The sequence below is a fragment of the Fringilla coelebs genome (genome assembly GCF_963513975.1).
Source record: "Fringilla coelebs genome assembly, chromosome: 8".
In the NCBI taxonomy this organism is placed as follows: Eukaryota; Metazoa; Chordata; class Aves; order Passeriformes; family Fringillidae; genus Fringilla; species Fringilla coelebs.
Genome location: NC_140066.1, coordinates 23771897 through 23785575, shown reverse-complemented (window position 1 = coordinate 23785575; position 13679 = coordinate 23771897). Strand labels below are relative to the sequence as shown.

Below are 13679 nucleotides of genomic sequence, written 5' to 3'. Positions count from 1 at the left end.
CTGGCCCAGTACTTAGCAAGCAATACCAGCATTCCCATTTGGCTCTAGTCCAAGCACTATGCCTCTGTATCTTTGTTTTGATGAATCGATGTAGATTGACTTGAGTTCAAGAGAGGATTTTTTCAGTCAGCTTTCAAGTCATGAACACTGAGGCCGGTCCCTTGTTTGTGGAGCTGACAGTACAAAAGTGAGTGTTTGACACGTGGCTTGCTCAGTGCATGGGGATGGAGGCTGTTGAGATTTTTCAGAGATCAGACTCTAAATGAAGTTGTTCTGGTGGGTCACTCATCTGATTTACACACAAGCTGTTTCTATTGAAGCACCTGGGGCCTTTTGTTCAGGCTTGTGAGTAAGCCTCTTTCAGTCACCAGCAGTAATTTAGCTTCTCTGCTTCCTTCAATAGGTAAAAGGCAAGTACAGGAATGACATTTCCTTCCACACTGTGCAACTTCACGCTTATGTTTTTAAGATAGGTAACAGAACTGTGTCACTAATGTAGATTTTGTTATATACTGGAACAGATTCAGAAATCATCTAAGGTATTGGTAGTTTTTTACTTTGTACTTCCTAACTCTGGAACAATACTAAGTGGCAGGAGTGCACGGGTGAGGAATGATATCCTCTATTGGTCAGAGAGCTCTGCAGAATAGCCCTTCAGTGTTTTCCTTTGTTATTGTGGCAATTTTAGAGGAAGACATTTCATTGCCCTGTACAGTTCCCTGGCACAATAGAGTGCCCTACCTGCAGATTGTAATGACTCTGACTTGAGCTGTAATCTCACGCAAACCTTGAGTCAACTTAAGCTTGCCTTTCCACTGACAGAGTGCTCCTCATTTTTCCTGCCTCTGTACCTTCCCATGCTTCAGTCAGTACAAATATTTAAAGTAACTTCTTTTTATATATTGTCAGTCAGTTTTAATGGCAGTCAGTTCTTTGAGTTCATTATCACAGTATGAAAACTTGAGGCAGCCCAAGGGATGGGAAAGCTTGAGAATATGGAATAAATGATAGCTGCAAGTCTTGGATAACTCTGTATGGAAAAAAAAAATCCCATATTTATTTTGTATTATGTTATGAATCCTGGGATGGATAATGGTTAGCAGCTGATCCTCACCTAGGGAATTTACTCTGCATCATCAGAGGAACCATATAGTGAATCTCCTGTTACTGTGATGTTCTTAAAGACTAATAAGCAACTTTGATTTAAATAAATAAAATTGGTGAAATGCTAACCATGTCATGTATTAATTTTTTTAAAAAAAAGGTATTGTCACAACAGTTTTCAATAGCTGTAGTGATACATATTACATTGCAAAGAAAAGATTGCTGGCATTTGGAAGGTTTTTTATAAGTGGGAGTATTTGGGAGGTTAGAATGGTGGACAAGGAAGTATGGCTCACTTTTGTAGCTTGTTACAATACTATGGCTGTAATTTTTTTGGCTTCAGGAGGGGCATTACATGCAAGTAGCAAGTTCATGTGATATGTAGTACTATGATGTACTCAAATTCTTGAGTTTCAGTATTTTTGTAAAGGAAAGAGTTGTTTGTTTGTTTTTAAATGAAAATGCGGTGAGGAATGTATTTTAAGGAATCAAAGTTCTATTGAGAATGTTTCTATAGGTTATATTCCCCAGCAGTCTTTAAATACTATTACTGGAACAGCAGTGTAAGTAAATTGCAACAAAGTACAGCAAAGAATGTGGTGACAGACAAGGTTAATCTCTGTGTCTGTCTGCACAGGACCAGATTATGGATGTTGGTGATCACCTTTCTGCTCATTCAGAGATGGGTTATGTTGCTCTTACATACTCATTTAGTGCAAGATTGCGCAAGGTTTTCTAGCCCTCTCAAGAGCAGGAAGAAACGGAGGCTCAGAAGGCAGCTGTCATTTCATACCCATTCCAGCTGCCCTTTCCACTCAAATTTCCTCCCATCCCCTCCCCCTCTATTAAAAAAAAAAAAAAAAAGTGGGGGCAGGATTGCAAAAAAAGAAGAGTATGAGGGTTTAAAATCTCCAGCAGCTAATCTATCACATCCTTCAGTTTTCATGGCTATCTTCAGCCAATTTAAAATACACTTGTTTTTTCCTGCCTTGCCAGTAATTAGACAAATGCAGTACTGCTTATGGCATCAAAAACTCTGTGTCTGGTAAAAGCAATTGCTATCATAATGCATCCCTAAATTTAATAGTAGTGGTGTAAAATGAATAAGCAGCTCTCTATTTCAAGGGGTAATGGCTTTAACTATCAAAATGGCTAGTATTTTCCTTGATTGGCTGCTTTGGCTCATTTTTTGTATTTCTGTTTGTAGGAACTGAATCAATTTATTATAAAAATTGTATTTTATTTAACAAACAACAAGGCAAGCAGAAACATGAAACTCTTATAAAGTGTCACAAACTTCCTATTCACCTTGGATCATAGGTTTTTCCTTTTATCCTATTTACAGACAAAACACAAACCGGCTTTTTTCCCTGCAAGTATTACACTTAAAGTTGTCATTTACTTTTCTGCTTTCCTTGCGTTCTGCCTGGAGCATTGCTGTGGATAGAGAAGAGGTCTGATTAATTGGAAAGAAACTTTCTATTACTGGGAAAACTCAACACATTGTTGTGGAATATTAATCAAAATTTACTTTCTTGATCAATAGTGCCTTTTTTTTGCTACTATGCCATCTGTAAAGCTTCTCTCAAGGAAAAGATGCTTCAGCAGTTAGTGCTCTCTTAAAGGGCAGTTGTGTTGATGCCATTTGGCTAAGCCTTAAAAGTTCCTGTAATCTGTGCCATCCTGTCTCATACAGTCCCATCTCATAGTTGTCCTTTCTCTGCAGTGCTCTATGCCCAGATCTCTGTGGCTGGGCTGCTCCAGCCTGGCGGACAGCATGCCCTCGCTGCGATGCCTGTATAACCCAGGGACTGGCGCACTCCCAGCTTTCCAGGTACTTTCTGTCTCTCCCCACTCCTTTTCTCTCCATCTGTGTGCGTGTGCATCTCCTTTACTTGACTTGCCTGCTTGACCTCTATTTATTCTGGTTCATACTCTATGCCTCTCCTCTGTCATTCTGATCTCTGGTATTTTAACCCATCTTGTGTAGATTCAGGGCAGCTGGGGCGCTTCCATTTACCTTGATATAATTATTTTATCTAAGTTGGCTTGATACCATCATCTTTTTCATTGGTTTTAAATTGTGTCAAAAAGATACCACTTAATTATATCTGGCAAACAGCATCCATCACACCATCTCCAATCTGGCTATTCTGGCTATTTGCGATTCCCCTCCTATCTAAATTTTCTGCGTGCCACGTAAAGGACTAAGAGGGTGAGTTCATTGCCATGATGATAATTGATGCCAAAAATTCTTTACTTCAGCTTTGTTAGCAGGAGTCTGGACATTTTGACTACAGAAAATTATTATCCAAGTAAGCTGTCAGTCAAAAAGTAAATAAAGGAAACCTTTTTTTTCCTTTGATCTCTGAGTTTGATCTTAGGCTTTTCTCTGTCATGAGTCAGTTTTCTGCCAAACCAGTTTGTTCAGACCCTTTGGGTGACCAATCTTAAAAAATGCAGACATTCTTTCATGGGTAGAGAGTAAGACAGGTGCTGGGTGAGCATCAAGAAACCTAGACAAGGCTCTCATGATCATTGCAAACATTTTTGATGGCATGTGGACATAACTGGGCTCTGGAGATGTTATATTCACATTGGAAACTCTGAGGTATTTTATAAACTGCAGTGACTAAGGGACTTTAGGAATATCTTTGCAGAGAGCATGTTCATTTGAGCTTATTGTAGCATGAACATTTAGTTTGAGGTTTATGCTGCTAGATTATGCTACTGCTGGCCTAACCTGTGGCAGAGAGTTTTATTTACCAGCATCTTTCAAAACCAGATAAAAAGAAAAGGCCAGAATCTTTCTGAAATTTTCACTTGTTTCGGGGTAAGTTCATTATGCGCCTCTAAAGGAAAGCATGCAAAGATTATTTTAAGTTTTACTTCTTGCTCTCAGAGTTAGGATAGTGCTGTGGAAATAATCCTCTTAGTCCCAGAGGAGGCTTAAGTGTCTTGCATCGTTTTGGTGCAACTCTTTTTGCTGACACAGCAGTAGCACTGATGGACTCTGGAAGGTGTCCTGCCAGGCCTCCTTTGCTGATCCAAGCTTTTAGTGGGGCTTTCTGTGGGGGAGGGGGAAGCATGACTTCTTATTAGTCTAAGAGGACTCTAGAGACAACGGGCAGAGTTTAGACTCCTAATCCTGATTTGCATAATTTGACTAAATCATATGGGCCTAATTTTTGAGCTTTTGGCTATTGAAGGAATCTCAAATCTCTTTAAGCTTAGCAGTATATGGAAAGTAATTTATAAACTCAAATTGAGACTTCTTCCTTTCTACTTGAATTATTTTTGATTATTTAAAGTAGGCATATATTACAAACGGCAAGATAAATTAATTTATTTAAGCTTAAGATGTCCTTACTAATGATAGATATGAACAATAATTGTTCTGCTAATGCAGTGCATTGATATTTAGGGTCAAATGAGTCAGCTGCACTGTGATTGATTGTGCTGGGATACTGGTAGGACTGACATTTGCGTTTCTGCAGATTTTGAGAGATATTTCCATGTGTATTTAGTGACTATGGGAATTGGGGAAGTATGTCCTCCTTGCCATCTGAAATTATAAACTGGTAGTCTTCACTGAACTCTGACTGTTGTCTTGAGGAAGACATTTACTGCCAGTTGAGAGAGAAATCACATTGCCAGCAACAGCTTCTGCAGCACTGAGTCATCCACATTTCAGTCCATTTTTTTCAATGGGCTCTGATTGATTCTCATTAGCTTGCATGGTTTGAAGAAAACTCCCCTCTGAGGCATGGCTTCTGCATTTTCCAGCGCAGAATGGAGTGGTTTGGAGCCTCCTTGAAGCAGTGATGTTGCAGTATTTCATCATTCTTTAATGCTTCTTTTTTTTTGGTATCAAATCTTCAGGAAAACATTAAAGACTTTCTTGTAGCCCAGTGAATTTTCTCATATTAAGTTACTTTCTTTATTCCGTAGCAAGCTTGAAGTAACTGGAGAAGCATATCAATGTTCTTTGCTTGTGGCAAAAGAGAAGATGCCATCTGGAAGGCTACTTAGTCACTGCTGAATTTGTCTAGTTATTTACATGCCTGCCTTCAGATGCTCAGACAGAAATGTGGAAAGATGCTCTTTTTGAATAGCTCAGTTAAAGTCTTGCTGACTCCTCATGGGAAGCATTGGCAGGTAGTTGATTTAGAGATGATTCTGTTAATATGTCAAGTAACTTAATTTTTCTTCTTTGTGTTTTTATTATTGGAGACAGGTGAAAACAGGATCTTCTGGTTCCTTAGCCTTTAGGCAATCATCTTGCAGTGGGAAAGGCTTTAAGGCTAAACCCATGAATAGGGGAATAAGGAGCTAGAAACAATTCTTTTTTACATCTTTTATCTCAAAGGGCTTTGCAACTGATAGTCTACTGTGTAACTGAATTTCATAGCAATCATGGTGGAAGATGGCAGCAAATTGGAACATGAACCCCTATAAGGCTCTGTGGAAAGTGGTCAAGTCAAAGAGGGTATTTTAACTAGAGAAAAAGGCCAGCTATTCCATTTTTGGTGTCTTGGATGCCAGATTTTACAGTACTGTTAATCTGCAAAGCAACTGAAAATTAGGTTGCGTGTAGATTATCCTAATAATAAAAAATAAGTTATGAAGAATATACTCTTTTTTCTTAGAAATTTGTGCTTTGGAAGTTTCCAAATGTGCCAGCAGGTTTTCATTACATTTTCATGTGAAGATAATTACTTTACCTGTTAAAATATTTTTCCATGCATGCTCACAAGACTCTATTTATGTTCCTTTTCATAGTTGGAGCTCTTTGAAAATTCAAATTTACAATTACACCCATCAAGTATGCCAAGGGAATGATTGTATTAATCCTTCCAGGTTTGCAGAAGACCAAAGTATTTTCTTGAATTAATTTCTGTAGGCTGTTGTAGGCTGTTTCCTGTAGGCTGAGGAGGCTTGAAGAGGAATTTGAAAGTCTTGCCAAAGACTTTATGTATCACCATAATAGCTGAGAGCAGTCCACCTCTTCCTTTTTACCTAATTCACAGCCAACACAAATACCAGCTCCTGTTTAGATTGTAAACTTCTTGGGACAAGAGTCATGCTTTTACTACCTTTGTCTGGAGCCTAGACACAGGTGGAAGAGAAAAGAGTTGTCTTGTCAGCTTCATTTTGCCAAATCTGAAACTTTTTTTTTCTGTAACAGGCTCTAGTAGTCAAAGGGGATGATTAACTTTTGTGGTGCAGGTAGCAACATCTTGTTGAATACAGAAGTGTCTCTATAGAATGTCAGAAATTCGCATTTTGTTTTACCTGAAGATCTTGGCCATAAAGAACTACACCTCAGGGCTTGTCAAGTGAAGGGGATGAGCTTCTGCTTGGTTTTACAGAAGTGAGCATGCGTGTGAGACTTCCTCGGTCTGGGCTAAAAGCTCTGTCCCAGGGAGGAAGGTATGTGTTGCTGTGCTAGGCAAATTGAAGCAAAAGGGAGTGCACTTGAGGCTGTGCTGTTCTGTGACCTCTATGGACTGAGATTACTTTTGCAGAAAGGTGAACATGCAAAAGATGTTAAAGGTATGCAGTGATGGAAGTCTGTTGTCCTTGTGAGACAGGCATGAACTTATTCTTCAAATTACTTTTACATTATTTTTTCCTAATGTTTATATTTTTTGTGTTACAAAGCAGAATATTTGTCAAAGAAGCATTGTCAGTGTATTGGTAGAAACAGTTGTGTCTCTAAATTTCCTTCAGCCTGTTCACGCACTTCTGTGTTAGATATTGACGTTTTATTGCTGGAAATACAGTGTAAATGTGAGCAGTAGTACATCATTTCTGGTTATACAGGAGGTTAGAGCTAGAGTCTTGGGGTGGCCAAACTGCATGCTCAGAAATATGTTTGTGAGAAAGACATTTGAAGGAAATTGTTTGGCTTTGGAGTCAGTGTTTGCTGGTGTGCATAGTTCTGTCTCTAATTGGGAAAGATACGAGATGTCCAGTCATAGACTCCATCAGCATGGAGACACTAAGCCTGCTTTGTATTCACCCCTCTCGCTATGCCAGTGGCTGTGTGAAGCCTGCCCGGGGCTGTTTACAGTGCACCTCTAAAGCAGAATCCTAATTTTGGTGACTAATAGCCAGAGCATGTGGCTCCAGCACCCCTCTGGCTGGCAGCAGGCTCTGCCCTGGTTGTGAATGTAGTTAGGTGGCCCCCAACTGTTTACAAGACAGCAGAGGTGAGATCTTTGATTGACAAGTCAGAAATGCATTAGATCATTCCTCTGCCAGTCTCTGGTTCATGCTGTTAAAAATGTCAGCCTCTCCAAGTTTGAATGGCAGCCCGAGGGCCTCAGAAGCTTTTTGTTTTCTGAGATGGAAACACAAATTGGATGTGTGCCTGAGCGCTTCATCCTGGGCTGTAATTTCATCTTTTAGCTAAGAACCACAAGGTACATGAGCAAAGCACCCTGTAAACAATAATACTGGGGAAAAAAATAAACAAGGTCGTGTTTCTGGTACGTTGATCCACTGGTGTCCTGACCTCTATCACGTTGAACATCTCCACTCTGATTGCTGTTCCCTTTGGCATTACAATGAGAGGAGATAGACTGACACAGGAGGCAAAGATTTAAAGTTGCAGTGCTGTTGCACATTCCTTGTATTGGCTATGAAATATTGAACTGCCACAATGTGACACCTGGTTTTTTCAGCAAAGTTTCTTGTTGGAGGTGTTCAGCAGCAGTCTTTTCTGGTTTTCCTCATTTTACCACCTGGTAGGAGCAATTATAAAGGCATGAGACTATAAAAGAAGGAGCAGAAATGAAGCCAAATCATATTTTTGTGTTTGCCTCCAGCCCCATTTGTAGCTCAGACTTTTGGGAGCTTCACTGTAGGAAGACTACAATGGTTAGCCTAGCTGGCGATATCTTTAAATAAAGTGCCCAGTGACTACAGAAGAGCTTTCTTAACCATATTTAGGATTTATCCCTCTTTAAATTTGGTGACGTTGTCTGGCTGGTGGTGTCACCTGTGCAGAGGCTGGGTGATACTGGGGAGCCCACCAAACTCAGGAAGTTGTCCAGGGTGTGCTGCAAGATCTTAGCTCATGGGTAGTAGCAACAGCAAGAGATATTTTCCTCCTTTCAAGTGGCAAAGAAATTAAAAATAAATCTTTCTTTGTAGATCAGTGGGATGGGTTTGGTTGTTTTTTGTAGCACATCACTAATTTCTAATTACATTGAGTAATTACATTTAGTAACAGAAATCGGCATTTGTTCTGCACCCATATTGATCCTCAGAAGTTCCATGTGCTTTTATTAGCTCTGTAATCTGGGTATCAAGAAGTGAGAGACAGAATCTCTCACTGAGAAATACCACCTCAATGTGTCCAGCACAATGATTAATTTAAACTGCATCGTAGCTACAAGGCCTCCCCCTCCTTCAGCATGAGTAGTGATGGTCTGGTTACTACTAATGTGCTTTTCCCGCTAAGGTGAGGGCAAGGTTTCTAGCACATCAGCACCAGTTTGACTGTTGGGTTTAAAAAATGAAACAAAACTCATCCGAGTTTTCCTTCCTCCCTCGTTAGGAGTCAGGAAGGTGTGTAAAGCCGTAGTGACAAACGGCATATGCAGCGCCGCGTTGGAGGCATACAGGTATCTTTAAAGCTAGCTCCGGTTCCTCAGGATTGCGAACATCTGCTTGGAGGTATTGTGGAGCTCCACAATGCACTAATTGAATTACTCTTTTCTGGAGTTGCAGGCTGCGCTAATTGAATTAGAAGGCGGCAGTGCGTGTGCGCGCTGCCGCGCGGGCGCGGCGCGGGGCGGGGGCCGGGCCATGGCGCGGACTGTGCTGCGCTCCCCCGGCCGCGCCCGGAACTGCAGCCCCGGGGCTCGCCGGGCGCCGCAGCCGCGGGCTTTGGCACTTAAATAACATTTCAGCGACTCTTGCGTGCTGCCCCAAAGCCTACATCTTTGTCCCTTTCTGTGGAGAAAGGAGGCTCTGAGGGTACCCCACTTCAAGCCCCTCGCACCAGTCATAGGCGGTCCAGTGCGTTTAGATTCAGCCTAGTCCCTGTAAATCGTCCCATTATCTCTTTGGATTTGGTGGCTCCACGGGCAGGGAGGACTTCAGAGGGAGCCGGTGGCACAAGATCAAGTTGTACCTTTTTGTGCTCAACTGGCAAAAAGATAACACCAATGATTTTAATTTAAAAATACAAATACAGAATTTTATGACAAATTTGGAGAAGTCATGAAATACTTCCTTACCCGCATCTAAATTTAAGCAACGTTAGAATTCAGTCGCTCTTAGGAAATATGCAGAGATAGTTCTGAATAATTCTGTATAAGGAGAAGAAAATGAAATATTTCTTCTCTGAAATAAGGTGAACACATGCAAAATTTCAGGGAATCAACCCACTCTCAGAGGAAATGCACTTGCTAAATCTTAAAATTCATAGCTTGAAGAAGTAGCTTGCGACACTGTGTCAGATTTCATCTTATTTCCTCTGCTTTCTGTTGGCTATTACTTACATAGCGTGTAAAAATACTCAGATATTCTCTTTCCTGTATTCTGTCCTCTATAGATAACCAGATGACTCACTTTTCTATAAAATCTCAGCTATTTTCACTCAGTTTTATCTGTGTTTGGTCGGTCACTCTCATAAACATAAACCATATCACAGACAAGATGGTATTTGTTTTGCTTTAATGGTTTCTTATGTTTTGTTAGATTTGAAATAAAAATAATTTGCTGGAATACTCTGCAAACTAAGTAAAATTAAACTCTTCTTGTGAAAATACATAACTGATACTCTGTGATATGAATGGTTCTTTTTTATGATGTTTGTATACTTGCCCTGTGTCTGGTGATGTTAAGCAGGGCTTCTAATTGCCGCTAAGAATTGGCAAAATTGCTGCTAAAGTTATTTAACAACCAGCTGCCCCCCTAAATAAAATGCATGTTTTTTGTTAAATTGATGAAACAGGTTTTTGTTGCTTTTTGAGGAGAATTCCCAAAGAAGTTTATACTTTGCGAATTCTGTTTTTTGGATTTTATTTATGTTTATAGTTGTTTCTCTCTAGCATTTTTTAATATATTTCCTTATTTAAATATATGTGTATGTGTGTGTATAAGTATAAAAAAAAAATCAGGTTGTCAGTCTTCTTGGCTCCCTTTCTAAGTAGGCAGGTAGACTGCTTCTAGTAGCCATTGTGAATGAAGTAGCAAGTAACTCATTGATTGTACCCAAATATTTATTTAGGGCTGATTTCTAGTTCTTAAATGACTACAAATATAATTTGGTATTGTGTCTGTATATAGCAAGATCAACCATTGCTTTTTGCCTACCTTCTACAAAAAATCCCTGTGATTTATTATCTCAAAACACAACCATATATCCAGCGAACAAAGGAAGAAGCTCTTCATTCAGCCAATAAAGCTGCATACACTTCTACTCTTTCAGGAATATACCTTGTTCTTCCGTCACATCTTCAGAGTAATAAACTGTGCAGCAACCCTTTGATGTAGGTAATAACATTTGACCTTGCAACACAGTACGTTCCCTTGTGCAAATGAAGACAAACTTAACACGTTGGTGTTGTGGTGCTTGTTCATTAAAAAAACCCAAACACGCACATACACAAAATTAGTGTGTAGGATAACACACTTATATCCAGTGCCTTCTTTTGGTAAAAATCAGAACTGAAGATGGTTGTGGTGAGATTGTCACCTTTAAAATAATGTGAGAGTGAATTTGGTGCTGCCTTAAGAGGCTGTAAATGGGAAAGAATCTATTCCATCCAGCGTATAGAGTGTTTTTAAAATCAATCTATTTCTAGAAACTAAATTGTCCTGGGACCAGCTCTTGATATAAAAATTCATAGAAACCTGTTTTTCCGAGTGTGGTAACTTCTTGCCATAGTGCTGTAGTGTTAGAATTCACATTGGCCAGGTTGTTCTGTAAATTAAACAGTGACAGCTTCCCTCGGGGGAACAGCCAATGTATTTATGATGATGTGCTGATTACACAAAATACACTGCAAGCAGAAAACAGCTGCAGAGAACAAACCTCTTAAAAGAATACAATTACAAATAGCACCCTCAGTATTTCTAGTGGTGAGAGCAAAATACAGCATGCTAATGCAGGCTTCTAGTTTGCTTCCAAAGAAGAAAAGCGATCTACAAAGAGGAGGCTGAAGTATGGTTGGATGCACACACCATGCCAATGTGGAGCGGCACGTAATCCCCTCCTGAAGGTGAAGGGCAAGAATACACCTCAGGCCTGCTTTTTAGCTGTCCTTGTTGCTTAAAATTCCTGTGACTGCAACTCCAACAGCACTGGCTGGTGAGGGGTTGGGGCTCTCTGGCTTGTCAATGTTTTGACTGCTGTGGTTCATACTCTGTGTCCTGGTTAAGAGCTACGATGTGATTAGATGACTAATTTGTGCTACCAGTATGACCATTATGAAGCAGACCATGGGAGATACTATAGGGGAAAAAAATGACCCTAGTTTAAAGCTGAGCTTTCTTTTGCTGCTAGTTATTGCTTTGAGGGAATTTTTGGAAATAAATTTCAATTGTTGTCTGCAGTAGCCTGCAAGTGTTTGGTTTTTAAAAGGTTCCTGTTTTGTGTGTGTAGGGCAAGGTCTTGTACAGTCCAGTTTAGGATAAGATGAAACTTGAAACATAATATTACTGGAAGATGGTGGAGGTCAGACTGTGATTATAAACTCAGGGGACAGACACATGAAGAGAAAAAGGTCTTCAGCTGGAAACAAAAAATGAGAAGTAACTGGAATTGCTTTGTCTAGTGCAGCTGTATGCAAGAGAGTTGTGATAAGGACCACTGTGGTGGGATTTTCTGTGAGGCCTTTTTGAAAATGAGGAGTACGTGGCAGTAGCAGCTCCCACAACTGCTAATATCTCACTTTGGAGAGTTGCAAAAGCAAAAAACCTCCACTACTCCACAGCACATTCTTTTTTTGTCTGAGTTGATCTGTCACACTTAAATTGTTAAAATATAACATTCTACTTTTGGCTATGCCTTGTTTGTATGTGGGAGAGTGAAAACACAGAGAATACCCTTTCCATCCCCTTTTTCAGAGTCACTGATAGATAAATGATGCCTTTTAAAAGTCTGGAATTATTTGGTGTTTGCTATCTTTGTTATGTTCTGGGAAAAATGTATCTTTTTAAAAAATGTATCTTTTTAAAATGAAGAAATGCAGTCCTTTCAACATACAGATCTGATTTTAGAGCAGATGAGCTAAAAGCATTGGTACTCTTATTTGGAAGGACTTAATTTGAAGTATCAGGTTTTCCAGCTATGGATTGCTGGTTTGTACTAATAGACTGTTATTCATCTGTCTGTATTTTCTTTAAATCGTTTTTGAGCCTGTGTGTGTTGTCCTGCTCTGCTTACATGTATCCCATGTGGCAAGAGGGAGTTTTGTATAATCACCCTGCTTTAATCAATAGAATAATTGATAAACCAGATAAGATTTAAACTGATTACCTCCCCGAGTAGAACTCCCCGAGGGCCTTGGACTCTCTTAATTTTGACATGTATGTTGTGTACCCCGTGGATGAAGTGCAGTTTGAATTATCTGTTTTTATTTGCTTAATGATGGGGAGGGTGTTAAAGTCAAATGTTTAATTAACCCAGCAATGGGCTGCGCTGTCACTTACACACACATCCAGCTGATTGAGATATCTCACCGAGAATACTGAATAGGAATGATAATGTGGCACTGAGACGGAAGATTGCTTTTTCAATCCATTTGCTGGGTCACTGCTTTGAATGTCTTACTGGATGAAAGGCATTCAGCCTGGAAAAAAAAATTCAGCATTTAAGTACATTTTGTTTTCCTGGCCCCTTTCCACCAAGAAGTTAAATAAAACAGATATGCTGTAGGTTTAATAAGCCATTCATGTTGTAGCAAAAAAGCTGCAACTACTGGATCTCGAATAGGCGGTGGTCTAGAGCTGTATCATTTCCTATAGGAACAAAATGTTTGCCAGCCCCAAGGTATCTGAAGGTGAGAACCAATGTTCATCCTTATCTTTCCTTCTTTGGTTGCTTGGCTACTCACCCTATTTGATGGTCTCCAAAGCATGTCCAACTCTTTTTTCTTACCAAGTGCAATGAAATATAAAATAATACTTTGTAACTCCTTGTTCTAGTTGAAGAAAATGGTGTTGTAGAGTTGGAATTATTTTACAGTGGTAGAACCTAGTAGTGAGTTGTTAAATTTAAATGTTGCAGGAGGGGCTGTTGTGTTGCCACATTTAAATTTGCTCTAGCCAAGTCAGGAGAACCCAAAGGTTTGTTTCTTGGGTGGCAGCTGTTCAAAGGCTGCAGTGCTTGCTAGCCAAACATTATAATGTGCAGTGCCTAATCTGTAACTTTCAATTCTTTTATTAGAAGATTTTTTTTTTTTTTTTTTGCTTGATGTGATTGAACAATCACACCTTTTTTTCATATCTGCAGTGAGGTTTTTCAACTGCACTGTATGGAAGGAAACCTGCCCTGTATTGGAAGCTAACTAAATTTGCCTCATAGTGCAGTGGTGTGATTGATGCTTCTTGTA

General features: G+C 39.7%; 1 protein-coding gene across 5 annotated transcripts in view; it reads left to right on the top strand.

The window, feature by feature from the left end:
* BTRC (beta-transducin repeat containing E3 ubiquitin protein ligase) overlaps positions 1-13679 on the top strand; it is a 115313-nt gene that overhangs the window by 24554 nt on the left and 77080 nt on the right. For 4 of the 5 annotated variants that reach the window (XM_084210313.1, XM_084210314.1, XM_084210312.1 and 1 more), the window contains one exon: positions 2831-2938. The exons of the other annotated variant lie outside the window; for it this stretch is intronic. In XM_084210313.1, coding sequence (XP_084066439.1) covers positions 2831-2938 — 108 coding nt within the window. The remainder of the gene's footprint in view (positions 1-2830; positions 2939-13679) is intronic. 5 annotated transcript variants of the gene reach the window in all.